Below are 18,416 nucleotides of genomic sequence, written 5' to 3' on the forward strand. Positions count from 1 at the left end.
AATTGACTTTTATTTCTCGTGACCATATATTTTTTAAGAGGAAACTTGAATGCACGCTTAGAAGCATTTTCTGGCTTAATCAATTCAATAAGTTGAGAACAAAATTACAAAATAATTTCAAGATTGATTTAGAAAATCAGAGATGAAGGAAAGAGATGTAGAGACAAGAAGATGAACCATTGTATTAGAGAGATAAGATGTTCTATTACATAGGTTACAATATATACATATAAAATGGGTAAGTGAATGGACCGCACATCCATGGGCCGTAGGCCCTGTAACACTCCGCCTTGTGTGGTTAAATAACAAAACTTCATACATAGTGCTTGGAATGTATTTCTTTTTGACGTCCTCTCCTTGATGGCTCGTGCCGAAATCAATTGCCTTTGGTACAACTATTCACATGTAATACTTCACATGTTGTCTCTTACATTACATGTAGTTCATCACATGCAATACGATTTTCACAGATCGATGAGTCTACGCTAATTGCCTCGTTAAAACTTCGCCAGGGAAACCCAGAGGGACAAAACCTGAACTAAAGAAAAAGAGTACAATATTAGGTAAACTTAGAACATAGTTGGATGCATATACGTTGCCTCATTAAAATCTTGACAAGGAAACCCAGTGGACAAAACCTTGACGAAGGGGAAAGTGTACAACGTGATAGATGCAAGTAAAGGTGATCTGTTAAAAATGATCACTTTGCTTCGTTGAAGTTGACTAGTTGGTTCACAACTCCTAAGGAAGAAAATCCTCGTGGGAAAGGAAATATCCTTAGCTGGGAAATTACATTCCCGGTATCTGTTGTTGTCTCATTAAAAACCTTGCCGAGCAACAAATCCCTGTGGGAAAAAGTAACCTCGGTGAAGGAAAAGAGTTCAATACACCATTAGATACTCTCCTTGATGTCAAACAATTTTCATTAGTCTAATGCAGTCAAAAGGAGTTTATCACACATTACTTTGGTGACTTGAATGTTTATAAGACCTTGTTGTTGATTCTGGAAGTTACGTTGCTTAACCGACTATCGTGTTTCATTTCTTTGATTCAGATATTTTCAGTAATATTAACACGATATTTATGTCTTCAACGTCCAACATACTTGATGTTTATAGTGTTGTCTCTCTAAAAACCTTGTCGAGTAACAAAACCCTTTTGGGAAAAACTATTCTCGATCGAAGGGAAAAAAAAGAGTACAACACAACTTCAATTTCGAAGTAAAATATGTCGACATCATATCCTTGGATCCTCCCCCTGATGTCGGCATCTCCGCCTGATTACATTGAAAGTTGTTTCAGACAGTTCCTTTAGTTCTGTACTTTTCGGAACTGAATATCGGTAATGACTTAGAAAATAGTCTACCAAATCGCCTCCTGATTACTTTCATTGGAAAGAGATTATTGTTCCTTCATAATCAACAACCTTTGAATTCCAGTTCCTTTAGCATTCCTTTTTATGTCTTTGCGGGGATAAAAGAAACTCATGTTAATAGTTACTTTTAAGTACATGCTTACATTCATTGCACCATTCCAATAACGTTGCGTTGGCGCTGAGCTATATCTACCTAACAAGTTCACTGAGGATGTAACGTTTGGTCGAGTAATGTGGTTTATAGATAGTGGTAAAAGTGTTCGTTTCTCGGACTTGTTGAGATTCGATTTTAGACTTAATATAATATGTACAAGGAAAGCTGTCACAGTATCGAGAGGTACTAAGATTCAGGATTCCACCAAATTACATTCATGTGACTCAATTAATAACTCCAATCAATTATAGCTCAAATATTAAAAATATGGACTCTTATTCTTTGCCAAAAATAGATTTTTAAAACTTTAGATGTAAATCACAAGCATGGTGTATCAAAAGCTCTTACGTCTAAGCATACACCATCAAACGAAATCACAACTAATTAGTGAAAATCATGAATCAATTAAAATAAGTGCAAAAACTCATAAAGAATTATTAAAATTACCGCATGCGTGAAATAGGGTTTCCTCCGTCATCCCAGTGTTGGGGTCTAGCTCCTCATATTAATCATGATCTCAAAATACATGTATAAAGCTCAAAAGTTGATTAAAAGGGAGTAAAACAATTGAACAGAAAAATCCCAACAGAAATAACTGTTGCAAAGGCGTTGTTCACTGTTACAAGAAGAACGATATATATATATGAAGTGTTGTTAAGACCGCAGCTGCGACCCCCACAACTTTTGTCGTAAACACTGTTGAAGAACGACTGTCTTCGGACGTCCGTTCTTCGAGTTCTTCAGCAGCAGCAGACACAGAGTTTGATCGAACTCTGATTTCTTCTTCTCTGGACCTCCTCAAGTTCCCAAACTCTCGACACCCCCTCTATGAACTCCCAACAACTTATATATAGCCAACAGAGCGATTTAATCTCCCCAAAACTTCTCGAAATCTCTTCTTTCCTTTTCTTGGCAGTTACGGCAATAATCTCTTCCCAAAATTGTTTCACGCGTTTCTGAGCTTTCCAACTTATCTCAAACTCTTCCTTAGATAGATATGTATCTTTGGAAAGAGTTTTAGGTCTTTAGTCTCTCTAGAACTTCTAAAAATAATCTCAATGGGGTCCGTGTAAAAACACTTTACCTGTTTAGCTCCAACTCGGTTTCTAGTCCAATTTGATCCAAACAAACGACTATACCAGACTTGTTTAGTTGAATCACGTCCAGCCCAATCAATTCTGGCGATTGAATCTCACTAAAACACCTTCGAAATCCAACCCAAAGTTTGGTTCTTTGCTGGATATTTTTCCCGCCAAAATTTCATTCGAATTTGAGAAGAAAGTGACCTCCCCCTATCATGTGCTGGGTTCCTTTTAGCAGATGCCTGGAAATGGGTCACCCCTTAGTAATTAGGTTACCCCTTATCCAAAGTGAGAGTCCGTATAGTAATTTTTCTCCCACGAGCGCAAAAACCACTTTTTTAGCCAATTTCGCCGCAAAAGCTTATTTCTCCAAAAATACCTATAGGGACATAAAAAGCCATAATAAATATAAAATCGATCACTAATAATATATACAGTTGAGATTATATAAGACATAAAAATGTGCCTATCAAGTAAGCACAATATTGCGTCTATTGTACTTAGATAAGGGAAATTCATCTCCGGCACATCTTCGCCATCTTCCTTTAGACGAAATGGTCACTTACTTACATTTGAACCTCGACTAATCATGGGAGTGCTATCAGGATGCATGTCTTTGTTAAATTTCCTGACAACTTTAGGCATATGCAAACTGGTGGAATAATATACCACAAGCTCAGTATTCGGTCGAGCTTTCCCCAGATTTTTCATCTCAAATTCAGATTTCAAATAGCTTTTAATGTCTCCTATTACATCAAGAGTACCCATCATGTATGTACCATCGACATACATACCTAAAATTCCAAATAAGGAACTTTCTTGTGTATGCGCAATCAAAATAACTTACTTTTCTATCCCCATCCAAATCAAATAGTCACTTAGAAGGGTATACCACATCCTCCTGATTGCTTCAATCTATAGGTGAGCGTTATATCTAACTGTAAAACGCACTATGTGGTTTAGAGTCACTTGATTTGGGAAACAAAAGGCTATCAAGTACTTTTGTAAATATCTTCTATCTCTTGATTCTTTCAGAGATACGTAACAACCACATACATATGCTGCATTTCAAGTCCTTTCGAAATTACCAAGCTAACTCAGTAGCGGAACATTATAAAGTTCATTACAAGAGAACAATTCCAGGGATTTATGAGAAACCTCGCGCCACAAGGCGAGTCTTTATACTTTAAGACTGCTTTCTTCTCATTATGCTTTGTGACAAATTAATCTTGTATGTCCAATAGGCTTTACACTTGGTTGGCTAGCACTACCACACCAAATACCTGTATATTTGTCAAAGAACCAAGTTCCACTTGGATTGTGTAGGCCGTATATGCTTTTTGTTGACATTAAATAATAAAAAGCATGGTTCGATCTCATCGTGCTCTATTTCCTTGAGAAACTATATATAAAATAAACATTAATATGCTCGCACGATCTTTCCATCGGCTCGTGTGTGTTCTCATAATCCTTTAGGATTTCATTGTTCTCTGGAATCATTAAACTTCGGAGCGTCCTCCAGTACTGATTCATGGACATAGTCAGAGACAATCAAATGAGATGATTTCATTAACGATACAAATTAGATTGTTCCTTACTCATATACTTCCTTTCTAGATAAGTATTGATCGAACCCGGTGGTCTCTCCATATTCCTTTCTGGAGCCACGACCTTAACTACGCTTCCAACAAGTGTAGTTACAACACCTTAGTTTATGGTGTACCCCATACTTAGGATTTCTAACCTTGCAGGAACATTTGCAGCTGGTAAGTGTGATCTTGTCATGTTGTCGATATCAGTGCACTTTCTGAAATCCATTATTCTTTGTCACTTCACGACACAGTGGGAATACATCACGACAATTCCTATCGTTCCCTTAGAAAATACTTTTTCTTATCTCCCCCTAACGACGGGAAGACTATCTCATTAAAGTGATAACCCGCAAATCTAGCGGTAAGAGATCTCCTGCCAAAAGTTTTAAAATGCGGATAATTGTTGGGAACTCATTTCCAACATAATACTTAACAGTTTTGAAGACCCATCATAGTACGATGTGGAGTCGTAATGGCACATATATAGTGTAACCAAAAATGCGTAATAACACGAATATCAGTCTTAATTCCATCTACCAACTGATACGCAGAAAAGGTTGACTAATATTGGGTTCTAAAACGAATTAAGTAAAGATGCTTTAATATTGCATATTCCCCAAAGAAATAAAAGGTAGGTTGGTATGCATAACCTATTCCTTAGACACCATCTTAACCTTTGATGGTAGCCTCTGCTAGACCATTGGGGTATAAGATGCTCTATATTGATCCTATTAAACATGCAATATTCATCAAGTCCTTTTGATGTAAATTCTCTAACATTAACAAGGGTGGTTATCCTTTGTACTTAGCATTGTGTACGTAATTTGTGCTATGAGTTTTCAAAACGCAAATTCCTTGGGAACTATAACTAGTCCAAAATGTCAAAACATTCACCAGATCCATCAGTCACTTTAATGGTCCGCATTCTGCATGAATATTTTTCTAAATTTCACCTTGTTTTCTTTATAATATGGAATTTTTACCATTTGCATCTTAGGATGGTCTCGATCCTTTTTTACTGAAGACTTTGTAAAATTGAGTGATATGCTTTCTTACCTAAAAGCATAATGGAAAGGGGGTTGTGCATCTAGTAATTTAGAAAACACTTATTGAGAGATATGCCGTCACTTTGCATTTTGTCAATCTTTTTCCCATTTTCGTTCACTCAAATAAAGTGATATTTGTATGAGTTCTTTCAAAACAATCATCATGTCACAACCAAAGTTTCTTTATGGTTATACCCAAAGCATGTATGAGTCAGTTTCCAACATTTCATCGTCGGGGTCAATATGGATTCAATAATCCAAATATTATAGTGAATTACATTGCACTAGATTGACTCATTCGTTTCTCTAAAATATATTTCCTTCCAAATATATTAGAGACTATAAAAAGATGCAATCAATTACATTTTCATCATTTTTATGTTCCGCGTGATATCCATTTGCACGGAGTACTTGGGAATTTAACAAGGTGTGATTATCTCTTGGTACATCTAGAGATTTTGCGACGTCTTTGTTCTATCTTGAAAAAAATGAGCAGTGATGCGCTCGATAAGATAGCCAATTGGCCAGGCGAAATTCTTGTTTCCATTAAAGTTGATGTGAAAATTGGTTGCTATTATGATACATACAGTACATTGATACCAACATCTGTGACGAGGTGCATTTCCAACTCTTCCATTTATGATGGGAGCTAGAGTTACATTTTAGCTTCGTCCCATATTCAGTTGATACCTGTATTTTGGTGTCATCACTACTCGAGGAAATAAATATATCTTTGTCTCATGATATATATATATGCCTTTTCACATGCTACCTTTATCTTAATTTGAGAAATTTTTTTTATCTCAATAGGCCAAGAGAATCTCACTACACATGTCAACCAATTACTTTAGGTTGAGTAGATTACTAAATATAGTTCTCTTGTTGTCATATTTCAACGTATACTGGTTCGTTAGTATCATGGATGAAATAGAGAAATGGAAATTTTCTGACTCATATCACCTTTTGTGAGTTCTTCCACAAATTGGAATACATGTGAATTTATTTGCAATGTATTTTTTTTAGAGACAAGAAGATGAACCATTGTATTAGAGAGATAAGATGTTCTATTACATAGGTTAAAATATATACATATATAATGGGTAAGTGGATGGACCGCACATCCATGGGCCGTAGGCCCTGTAACAAAGATGATTTACTTTTTGTGCAACAATTTTTTTCTTGCTTTGGATTACCGAAAACAACTTTTGCTTCTAGACAACCTGCCTAGTTTGGGGCCTAGGCACATTATTTTGGGCATACGACTACAAGACAAAAAGAAATATTTTGAAGTAAAATGGATAACCCCTTATCCAACTATTTTAATTATTGGGAAAATTACCCCTTATTAATTAGTGTTGATTTGGATGATTAAGTGATGTTTAATCAAGTTAACCTTGAAATCAACTACCATTAATCCATCATCATACTTGAAATTTTTTTGATTTTTTTAAACAATCGACCCATAATCAGTTTATGTTAGTTTCGTAGTAGACCGGTTCTGGGTAAGAGTTTCTACCATTGACGAAGAAAACCGAGAATCGGTTTTTGTCAATGCTCACGTAAACCGACTACAACAATCGGTTTTTTAAGGATACCCACATAATCCGATTATTCCATACTTTCAGAAACAAAATATTCATTAAATAGTTTAGGAAATTAGTGCATTACATATATAGGAAAATTCAGTATGCGAATTCTTGAATGTGGCACATCAATACATCGCCAATGAACCTCCGAGCACGACGGCACAACACTAGAAATTCCTTGTGGTGAATGAATTTCTTTTCTCTATTACGAATTCTCCATAGGCCGTTGAATCGCTCTAGCTGCAATTAAATCAATTATTCGATGTTGTATGCAAACATTAAACGATGATATAGGTATTAAAATATCATATTTCTCAGTTTTTCAAGAGGAGGAGCTAGTAGATGATGATCATTCACCATTTTGCTAACTTTAACATATTCTCGCATTGAGCTTTTTATGCATTAGAATAGAAATCGTGGTGCGCTCATGATAGAACTCTTTGACTCTCTTCCAAAACATTGAATATAGTTCATCGGGATGTTCATCGAAGGCGGGGATAAACGGTTTCACAAAATGCATATCTTCTTCTGGATCCCATTCAATTTTCTAGGCTCGGGGTGTTTGGAGGTTGTCTTCATATAGATAAGGACTCAGCGGCTATTTTTTCGAAATCAATTTACATAATCGGATTTTACAAATCTCCACATAAATCGGTCTTGTCTATGCAAAATCGTATAAAATCTGCCTCGCCACAATCAGTTTTTAATACTGCACACGTAATCCGAGAAAGTGCCAATTTTCCTTACTAGAATCGGATTACATGGAATGCCCACATATACCGATTCTGAAGGTAGTCAAAATTTTGGATTTTTTTTGTTTTTTCAGAACCGGGGTTTAAAAGTATCCGTGTAAACCGATTCTCAACACTTACAAACCAGGTGAATGAAATTTGCAGAACCGGCTTATGTGGTGCACCCCCAAAACCCGATTTAGAAATTTTACCCCTGGAAAATTGGCGTAATCGGACTGTAAATAGGTAAACGTAAACCGATTTTGACTGAAAAAACTGTCAGAATCCTGCATTTTTTGCTATTGTAGTTGGTTCTTTTGTCGCGTCTTAGGCAAACACAAACAATTTTCAAAACAAACCAGATTCAGTCATTCATAACCTAGAGAATATAACCAAACATAATTCGACAATAAGTTTAAGACATAAGTTTTGACTCCAAGATTATCCATAGTTAAAGTCATAAGTTTGGAAAACAAAGAAAACATTCATTCATGAAAAACAACAACACGACCATGTCCACAACCACCTCGTCCTCGTTTTCACTTTCTTCTACATCAACTTCCTTGCCACCACTTTCTTCTTCATTAACTTCCTCTACACTTTCTTTTTCAAAAACTTCTCTATCACCACCTTTTTCTTCAGTAGGTGTAGCAGAATCAGATTCTTCTTGTGTTGGTTGCTCCGCTTGAGGTGGTGGGTCATTGATGTGGATTCTTTTGGCTTTACTCTCCGAACCCCTTCAGTGAGAAGCATTCAAATTTTGATCACCCTCTCGACGAGGTCCCAAACACTTAGGAGAATCATTGGGCTACGATGTTAATTTTGTTTTCTAAACACTTTGGATTTAGAAAACAAACAAACAAACTTCGTCGGTCATACCACCATGTTACTGTAATAGGGTGGTAAAATCATTGGGCTACGATGCTAAGGACCTATATTCGAAAACACCAAATAAACATAAAAAGGGAACATTATTCAAATACCCCTCAAAATTCGCCCCTTAAAGTATACCCTTATTCAATTTTTAAAAAGACCCCTACCTTCTGAAAAGTGGACGCAACTACCACAAGTTGCTTCCAGAAGTGGACGCAACTATCACAAGTTGCTTCAAGAAGTGGACGCAACTTTATACAAGTTGCTTCCAAAAAGTGGAAGCAACTCTCTCAAGTTGACTCCGAGAAATTATCTTTTACCCCTCGGGGGTATTTGTGCAATGTCAACAAAAATGGAGGGTATTTATAACATTCCCACAAATAAAAATCAATGATAAATTGTAGAGATGTTATACTCAAAACACGATTTATAACTGCTTGATCTTAGAGTATTTACATCCGAAATTATCTATGGTTCGGTTAACAACATTCAACCATATATCACAAGATGAATATGAAACCAAATGATGCTTAAACATTTTCATAACAGAAACTCTCCCTGAAATCCTCGTATAAGTACGCACAGGCAACAAACCTGACATAATATCAGAATAAACATCTAAATTCGATATTGATCGATCATCCAAAACAGTCACAGTCGTGTTCAACCCAACCGTTTCTCCGGGAGATATTTCCCCGCCAGCTGCTGGAAATATTCTTGTTTCCCCAACAACATCTCCTTTATAATACAACAAAGCAGAAGATGAACCACCACCATTCCCATACTTAAATCCTGCAACTCTGTTAGGATTCGTAACAGAGAGATTAAGACTAAGTGTAACATTCAATTCTACTACTAAATTAGGAACATCTAAAGATAAATGAAACTCATCTAGCTTTATGGAATTCACTCTAGTTATTGTATTCTTTGGTTTGAATACAGTGAACCCAAGAATCACTAGTATTAGTAGAATAAAACTAGCAGCAAGCCCAACAACAACTAAACCATAACATAAATTTCTAAAACCAGTAAATTTCTTATCAGATTTTGCAGCTCTTGGAGAAATTACATCCATCTCAAGCCACCAAGAAGAGCAACACGGGCTATAACACTTCGCCACCCTATCCAAACTCCAGCCTCAGCTATGTTATTGAACAAGTTTGCCTTCTTGCACACTTTTATAAGATCATCAGATTCAACCTTAGCTCGTATTAACTAATGGAACAATGTTGCAGAGGAAACATGGAAGAAAACTTAATAAAAAAAAAAAAGAAAAGGTTGCAGAGGAAACATGAAAGAATGGAGTGTTGATTATTTAAATTAAAAAAACAAATTTTTTATTCTTTTTTATAGAATATTTTTCTATTTGTAAAATGAAAAATCCTCTTTAAAAAAAGAAAAGTGGATGCTAGCGCACCCTAGCAAGATTGTGGAAATCCTTGCCCCAATAGGAACACTTGCAACTTGAGAGAGCACTACACAAGGTTTAAAATTGTCACCCAAATTTGATTACTGAAAAATTGAACTAAAAAGTAATGTCCAGTTTATAACAGGATGAAATGATAGAATTAAAAGTTACAGTGAAATTTCGAAGTTCTTGATCTGAGTGTTCGACATTATCGTACATCATTAATGTGTGTGTGTGTGTATGTACGACGCCGTAAGAACTACTATACAAGGTGTCGCTGAATGTGTGCGTTTGTGAGCCATGACAAATTAACGACATGAATTTAATCAGACTATTATACTGATTATCACTCCTCTTCTTCTTCGTCACCATCACTGTCTTCGGGTATCTCATCTCCAATTCCTTCAAGGAGAGAATCCACATCTTCACCTAATTCTGTTAATCTCGTACTTAGTTTCTCTACTTTGGTTTGTTCTTGGCCAAGGCACACAAGAAGATCACTTAGTTCTGCATCGCTCTCTTTCTGTGCTTCTTCCTTTGCCTCTATTTTAATAGCTTCTATGTCTATGTAGGGTTGACTGCTTCCTTTTCTTAAGAACTCCAACTCGTTTTCCAGCTGGTTATTGTTACGTTCCAGACTGTTGTAAGCATCTGACAAGCTCTGCAGATCCGACTCTTTGCTATTAGCTAAGTTCTGATATGTGGATGCTTCTTCTTTGAGTTTGGCATTCTCTGACTTGAGAATCTCTAGTTGTTGCATGGCTTCTTGCAGACCTCTTCTGAGGGTCTCGTTTTGGACTCTTTCTCTGCCTCCATTCTGTTTCTGATCAGAACTTGAAGCACCAGTCTTACCATTTTTCGCCAAATCCTCAGCCAAAGATGCATTACGTCCAAGAAGGTCCTTAAAAAGATCAAGTGTTGCCATATTAGAACGTGCACATGTATATCAAAATTGACATAGGCATATATGTATGAAGGAGAATAAGCATATTGGCTGTTTTCAAAGATACGGAATAACACCTAGAGAAATATACCTGCATCTCGCTGCACTGTTTCTCCACGAATGACTTCAACCTTTTGATATAGTCTTCATTACTTTCCCTGTTCTTCTGCTCCAGTTCTGCTGGCACTACTACCACTTTGCTTTTCGGATGGCTGTAAAGTTCCACAATGCTTTCTCTAATATTTGCCTCAAGATTTTTAAGCAAATCTACAAACCGGGTATCGAAAATTGACATGAGAACAAAATTCTCATCATGCTTCTGATCAGAATCTTCGTCCTCGGCATCTTCAACATCTTCCATACTCGCGGTATTAGATCTCGTTAGTGGCTTACGGTCTTCAGCATTCTTTGCAACAAAAGGAAACCTCTTCTGCATCTCCTCGAATTTCAGGAAGTACGAGGTAAGACCAATCTTCTGGCTGATGGCATCAACTACCATAAAAGCATCCTTACCACTCTCAGCAGATCTGTTATAGAGTACACATTCACCCAGGAGAATAGCAGCTAATCCTTTAGTGAACACTGTTTCGGATGAGCTTGACATCAGTTCAAGTAGATAAGTGAGATGATGTCGTGAGTCTAGGAAGGATTCAACTGCATTTGGGCATTCTGCCAGCCAGGTGACAAGAAGTCGCAGGATAATAGGTTGGGTGTAAGACTTCCTTGTAGAAGCCAAACCTTTGTGATCGTTATCTTTGTTTTTCATGGATGCAGCAAGAGCCAGATACACTACTATCCGATGCATTAGTGGTTCAGGGGTACCCAAAGATTGTGTGGGCCCCTCGAGTTTGACCTGGAGAACCTGTGAGGGTGGCATGTGTCAGACAAGAAAGAAGAAGAGAGACATGCATTACAGCAAGGTTGCTTTCCTTGGTACATAGTGGTACGTTTTAGGCCTTAAAGGAAAGCAGAAACGGTGAAACTTGGAGAGAGATTTCACAAAATTAAATGTAGCTATAAGCTTAGGAACAATGTAATTCTAAGGAAGAGAAAATTTCAGAAAAGATAGCTCATGGTAGACATTCTTTTCACTATCATTCACTACAGATGCAAAACAAATTTATGGGGGAGCAAGCAATAAAAACGAAGAAAAAATCATGGCTCATGGCTCATTGATGATTGGGGAAGGGCATCATGGCTCATCGTATTCTACAAAAATCCAATAATAGCATCGTTCCCGCTACCATTTCTATGCAACCAAGTCTGTAGATAATGAGATATGCACCCTGAAAATTTCTTACGCACACTAAATGACAACCTAAGATAATAACCTGGAAGGCTGAAACCATTCAGGAGAACTGAGGTATGCTCTTTTTCAATAATTTATTTATTTTCCTCGTGAAAATCATCAGTTTCCTCAGATTTGCAGTTCAATCTTTCTAGTTTCATGCTACACAAAAGGAAAAGTTGAAGAAGAGTTGAGAGTGCATACCTGTTCCTTGCATTGGATGTTATCCTTCAGTAAATGAGAAAGAACACTAGCAGCCCTGCAACAAGACTGCACTTGAAAAATTAGAAAGAATTTCGCAGAATCAAAAAATACTAATTGGCAGTTTGGAACGTAATGAACTACATACTATACATTTGATTCCACACAAAATTGGAATACCGATCTAGAAGAAAAAGTATTGCTTTGTGTACAAGGAAGATAACACATTGGGGATATTATATTCAAGCACAAAATAGGAGCTCAAAAGGAAGCATGTATCCTACTTCGAAGACAAATGGATATCCATTGCAGAGTTTTAGTTCAGTTTACCTCAAGATCTCCATCGCTCTCGTTAACAGTAAGGCCCTGTAACAGCTCTCTGCCAAAACAATCAGGGGTATTAATTGACTAATAATGACAGCAAAAAACTACAAATGGTGAAGTAGGATATGGTGGTCATAAGAGTTCACAAACCTTCCAAATTTAATGCTAGCATTCTCTAAAGGTGAGTGGGTCACCGCATTTGTTTGAGAAACTAGTGTGGAAACAAGTCTTGCTTGGCCGGCATTGTTTTCCTGTTGTTGAACCAAAACCAAGTTAACCAGACGAAAAACCCAATGCTACATGAACAATACATAATGCATGCAATGGTCATCCTACAGTTTCAAAACAATTCGATGCATAATGACTAAATCTGGCTAAAGGATGCACCTAGCAATAGCATCTCCAAAACTATTCAAAGGTAAAGATTTTTCTTTCTCCTCTTTCCAAGTAGTGACCAGACATTAAATTAAACAAGAGTACCAGTCATATGACCACAGTTATCATGCAGGTGTGAAACTCCATTAACGATCTCTTGATTTTCTACAAGGTTCAGATTTCATATGATACCAACCTCGCAGAACCGCTTGAAAACATAATCAGCTGCTAGAAATTCTTGTGTACTGGAAGTTCTCAAGATCGTCAGAAGAATCGAATTAAGAGCAAGTTCTGCATTTGGTTCCTCCCCAAGCATTTTACTTCCTAAAACATCACGATTTTGTGGATGCCTGGCAACCAAATCACCAATGCATCGAAGTGCCTGAAACAGTCCCCAAAGTCTCAGCATTAAAACCACCAAAAGAAAAACAAAGAAACAAAAATACAGAATGTGCCTCCACCGAGAACTCCTCCTTGTTTTCTGGAAACTTCGGATACATAGATAAATTTATACCAAAAATCAGAAGAGGTCATGCAGAAAATATATCTTACCGCACAACGAACAGCAACAGCAACCCACTGGCTCTCGATGCCCAACATCAGAAGTTGATCTAATACTTTTTGCTGCAATTAACAAAAATGATAAGTTGAGATTCTTTTCTTATTTTACAAAACCCTGCAATATCTGAAGGAAATATCTGAATGAAATACAAACCTGAGCCAAGACCGTTTGGTTAGCCAAACGGTTAGAATCTTTTCCAGGATCAGTCTCCCGACCTCCCTTTAGCAGCAATCCGACGGTCTCTAATGCACTGAGCAGATTCACTGTCTACTGGCATGGTGATTGTTTTCAGAAGCAACATAATTTGACCATTAAAGCCCATGTAAAAGCAAAATTTTGAAATCGAACAATTCATGCTTAGCTGCAGTTTAATTGTATACGCACCTGGAGGCTACAAGTAATGGCATAAACCTATCTAAGAGTACCTCACCTTTTGTTGAGTGAAGCTGTAAGAACTTCCTCGAAGCTTCAAAATTGATGTTATATGCTCAAAACCCATAGTTTCCCTTAACAATATCTGAATTAATGAACAGTTCCAATTACCACTTCTCAAAAAAGAATAGCACAAACGAACTATGAAAAGTAAGAAATTCCACAAACCTGATTGGATGCACTGTAACGAAGCAAATTGTTCAGCAACTCAAGACAGTCCTGCATCACAAACAAACATCAGATATTGCTCCTTCAATTCTTAAAGGAAAATATAATGAGAGATTAAATGTGAATTGTGACTGCAATTAGATGAAATACAATTTATACATCGAATCAGATTCTGCAGGTAAGAGCCAAAAAACATGCAAACAAGTAAAAATGCAGGACGCAAAATAGAAGAAAAATATAAGAGTTATCAAGAAAGGTTCTTTGCGTACCCTCCACTCAGTTAGAAGTTACAAAATTTGAGCAAAGCTTTGATTGGAAATTACTAATACAGAACTGAAGCATCAATATTCCAAGAGATCACCTGCACAACAACTCCACCATCAGACCCTCCTTCCTCCTTAATAATGCTAAAGATCTTTTCCAATGCACCTTCGAAGACCAATATTTTTTGAATTTCCTGAGAACAGTCAAAGCTCGTTAGTAGAAAAGCGGTGCACATGTAACATAAAAATAAAAGTTATTCAAAGGAAAGGGAGTCACCTCGGCTTCACGAGTCAAGTATGTAAGAAGCAACAATGCCTCATTTCGTATAACCTACCAAGGAAAGCAAATATTCAGAATTGAAAGAAAAAAAAAGAAGGAAGGATGGATGGAAGGAAGGAAGGTTTTAAAGAAAGATCAAGAAAGTTAAACACAGACTATTATTTCTTTTTATTATTAAACACAGACTATTATTGTTACCAATAGTCTCATGTTTATATATTCTTTGGAGAACACCCTAAGATAGAGAAAAAAATACTTGAATCAGAAAGTGAAATTCACTGCATACCTCACGATCCATGAGCATGTCCATAAGCCGTGTTATTCCACGAGGTATGGTAAGAATTGCTTCTTGTAATCTGAAACAGGAACAAAAAGTCTCAACCCCCTGATCAATGAGCAAATCTAGGATTCTAGATTCTAGCATAACAGAAAAAGATTGAAGATGCATATTTAGTAATCACAGACAATATGGTACCTATTTTGAGAATGTGTAAGTAGTGCTGTCAATAGCTGTAGTGTGTAATATCGAACATAAAAGTCTTCCTCGGACTGCCAAAGTAAAGAAACAGCGAAGTTTTATAGCTATATACATCATAAACTAGTGAACAACAAACAGAAACTACTGCTTATCTAAAAATGAATAAAGCAACAAAACCTCACCAATAAACTTAGAAGAAGAGAAATGTTTTCTACTTCTCTTGACAAAAGATCGGAGTTCATTAAAGTTGCTTGGACCTCATTCTTTGGTCCTTGTGCAGAACCAATAGGAGTTAAAGCGCTTACAAGAGTTTCGACTGCCCCCCGAACCTGCATGTTGGAAGACAATCACTTATAGCACCAGCAAACACTAACATAGAAGGAAACATATCCAGCAGTTTGCAACAAAAATAACAAATTTGCCCGCACAAGCAGGTGGCAGAACACGTAGACCATCCACGTTAAAAGTTAGGTTTTAACCCAACCGTAACGGCAAAGGCTATAAGTACTGGAAAGGATCTACTAACCATCTCCACATCATCCCGTTCTTCCCTTAAGACGCCCATAAGTACTGGAAAGCCTATAACCAGAAGTAACTAAATACATTAGAAGTGGCACATCACACGTGAGAGAATACACATCTAAATTTGCATTTCTATGTTTAGCTAAACAAGAGAACATACCCATTGCCCCAAATGCTAGCTGGGCTGAACGACTCTCTGCAACAATAGACTGAAGTTCCGTCATAGCAGATCTCCTGTCCTCTGCTAGTACTCCATTGCTTATCCGATCAAGCAACCGCTCAACATAGCTTTAAAATATCAAAATAAGATTTTAAGAACAATAATTCTGACCAATGATATTGGTATACAGAGAGTTCAGAAGTATATAACAGAACACCTAGCACTACATTGATTAACTTCACTTGACTTAAATCACATAAAGCTAATTGATGCCTTATGTAGTCCACAAGATACTTGCAGAATGCATCTACCTTAAGGGAAATACTGAATAATTACTCTCTTAAGTAAAAGTCTTGATAGACCGATGAACCATAAACATCTACTGTAGAGCTCAAACAACACCAGACAGTTTGACATGATTAGACTCGGAACCACTAAAAATTCAAAATTTCTATCTTCCGTATTGACTTTCAACTAATGTCTCAAACTAAAATAACATAATTCGGTGTGTTAACATCAAAATGTCTAGTACTCCATTCCGTTTTGCATTGCACAAATACTAATGCCTATAAAATTCAAAACCTTTAAGGGAATTCACCAAATCTGATCAGTGTTTTACCTGTCATCACTTGAAGCAGAGCTTTCATTCCCAAAAACAAGTCCACCAACACCCTAATACAACAAAAATAATCCCATGAAATCAAAACCCTAGAATAATCAAATAATTCTTCAACAATTGAAACAAAACATGCGTATAGAGAAATCTCATTAAATCAGTTGAAATCAGAAAAATCAAACAATATATCCATAATGAATGATATACCTGAGCAACAGCATTTAGATTGATTCTACCAAGCTTAAAATCCATTGAATTTTACAACAATTCTGAATCGAACAAGAAGAAGAAGAAGTTCAAATTTGACCTAATTAAGAAGTTCGATTGATTAATATGGGGTAGATTTTGAAGTTTTAGGTGTAGGATTCGGATCAGGATTAGGATTTTAGGGTTTTGATTCGGGAGATCGTGATGATCTCTAGTTTGAGTTGAAGTCTGAAAGAGAATTGATTGTGATGTGGAAACCGGGAAATATAAATAGCTGTTTTTATTATTTTATTTTTATCCGATTTGGTTCTGGTTCTGGTTCTTTAATTACTAATGTATTGCGGCACGGGGCAAAGGGATGTTGTCATGTTGGTGTTATGGCCAGTGTCTTTGTCAGGGTATCGGGTCGAAGTATAACCCGTGCCCTTATGGCACGGTGTTGTTGAAAATAGTTTATACCTCGTGTCGTGATGGATCCATGAGCCATGTGCTCGAAAAATAAGGAGTATTTCGTAATTTGATAGGAACCTAGTTTCTTCTCTTGTTCCCCTCTAGCTATCCCTCCTAGGCTGCTACATTTATTTTGTCTTCCCCCGCCTTGTTTTCTCCTTCTCAACCACCATCTGTAATGTCACAGTACATCCTTATCTTAAGTAGAAGCAACCCGCACCACCTTTTCTTTCGATCTTAGCCCGTCCGTCTCGCTTTCTACCACCACAGTTGCTAGATTTTTTGTTCTTTCAATTGTTGAAGACTACGAAGTTTTTTAAAACCTGACTGATGATTTATATGCTGATAAGAACTTTGGGGTGTCTCGAAAATGTAATACTCATGAATAAGGTCAATTTGATTTTAACGGTAGTGGTGTTGGTGAATTGAATAGGTTAGAATTTTGATTGTGGTTGATGATTTAGGGGTGGTGCTGGTTACGGTGGTGGTGGTGGTGATGGTGTTCGGATGGTGGTACTGATGTGGTAGTGTTGGTGGTGAAGGAATGACATGGAGTAATTGGTTGGTAATATGGATTGAAATATGTAGATTTGTGTGTATGAATTGTGAAGAAAAATATGTTGTTGTAAGATTGAATCAAGATAAATAAAATTGATCGAATTAGATTTACGTAATGGGTGGTGATGGTGATGGTGGTAAACTGTAATGGTGGTGATGGAGAGGAGGAAACACAGAGGGGCTTAATTGAAGGATGTGGAGGAGACTGGTGGCGGAGAGAAGAGGGAGAAACTTGTTTCAGAAATAGAAAATAGAGATTATGTAAATAACCCTCGTGTTTAGGAAATTCACTGAAATCCCGTCAAGACGTAGGCAAAACCATGAAAACACGGAGGGACATGTTGGTCAGAAAAAAGATAATAAATCTAGTCATTTTACGGACGTACCCTTTTTCTCTGTACGTTATTACGATGGCCCATGAACAAAACAGAAACGCGGAGGGGTATTTTGATTTGAAAAAACGACCACCAAACTTTTGTCACTAACACCGAACAAATCATTTTGTTTTATATTATAGATAAAAATTGGGGCCAAGTTTGTTCACGATGAGCAGGTTGTTTGTTTTGTTCTGACTCAAGGACTCGATCTGGCTCTACTGGAATTGATTCGTGATATCTGAATGTAACTTATTATTATTACATCCGACTCGATCAGGGACGGATCCAAGAAGTTTTAATTTTTTTCTCAGCCTGGGTTAATAGCCTTGACCCAGTATAGCATTTCAATTTTTAGATTTTTGGGTT

The 18,416-nt window shown here is 36.9% G+C and overlaps 2 protein-coding genes across 3 annotated transcripts; both read right to left on the reverse strand.

The window, feature by feature from the left end:
* Positions 1 to 8,853: 8,853 nt before the first annotated feature.
* On the reverse strand, positions 8,854 to 9,686 carry LOC113327754. Its single transcript, XM_026574882.1, has one exon. It carries the CDS (start codon positions 9,511 to 9,513, stop codon positions 8,866 to 8,868), a length of 648 nt encoding a protein of 215 aa, XP_026430667.1. The 5' UTR covers positions 9,514 to 9,686; the 3' UTR covers positions 8,854 to 8,865.
* Positions 9,687 to 9,923: 237 nt separating this feature from the next.
* On the reverse strand, positions 9,924 to 17,840 carry LOC113328169 (golgin candidate 6-like). Of its 2 annotated transcripts, XM_026575258.1 has the most exons (20): positions 17,125 to 17,840; positions 16,666 to 16,727; positions 16,462 to 16,514; positions 15,843 to 15,970; positions 15,687 to 15,739; positions 15,343 to 15,489; positions 15,158 to 15,231; positions 14,969 to 15,038; positions 14,680 to 14,733; positions 14,501 to 14,596; positions 14,140 to 14,190; positions 13,970 to 14,056; positions 13,693 to 13,806; positions 13,530 to 13,601; positions 13,174 to 13,359; positions 12,753 to 12,853; positions 12,609 to 12,657; positions 12,282 to 12,347; positions 10,881 to 11,651; positions 9,924 to 10,747 (listed from the first exon to the last, which is right to left on the reverse strand). In XM_026575258.1, the coding sequence occupies exons 2-20, from the start codon at positions 16,708 to 16,710 to the stop codon at positions 10,193 to 10,195; spliced, it is 2,772 nt and encodes a 923-aa protein (XP_026431043.1). In that variant the 5' UTR covers positions 16,711 to 16,727; positions 17,125 to 17,840; the 3' UTR covers positions 9,924 to 10,192. The 2 variants fall into 2 exon arrangements, with proteins under 2 accessions (XP_026431043.1, XP_026431042.1); XM_026575257.1 differs by lacking the exon at positions 17,125 to 17,840 and having other exon boundaries at positions 16,666 to 17,080.
* Positions 17,841 to 18,416: the final 576 nt, after the last annotated feature.

This window comes from Papaver somniferum, unplaced genomic scaffold (genome assembly GCF_003573695.1).
Source record: "Papaver somniferum cultivar HN1 unplaced genomic scaffold, ASM357369v1 unplaced-scaffold_107, whole genome shotgun sequence".
Classification (NCBI taxonomy): Eukaryota; Viridiplantae; Streptophyta; class Magnoliopsida; order Ranunculales; family Papaveraceae; genus Papaver; species Papaver somniferum.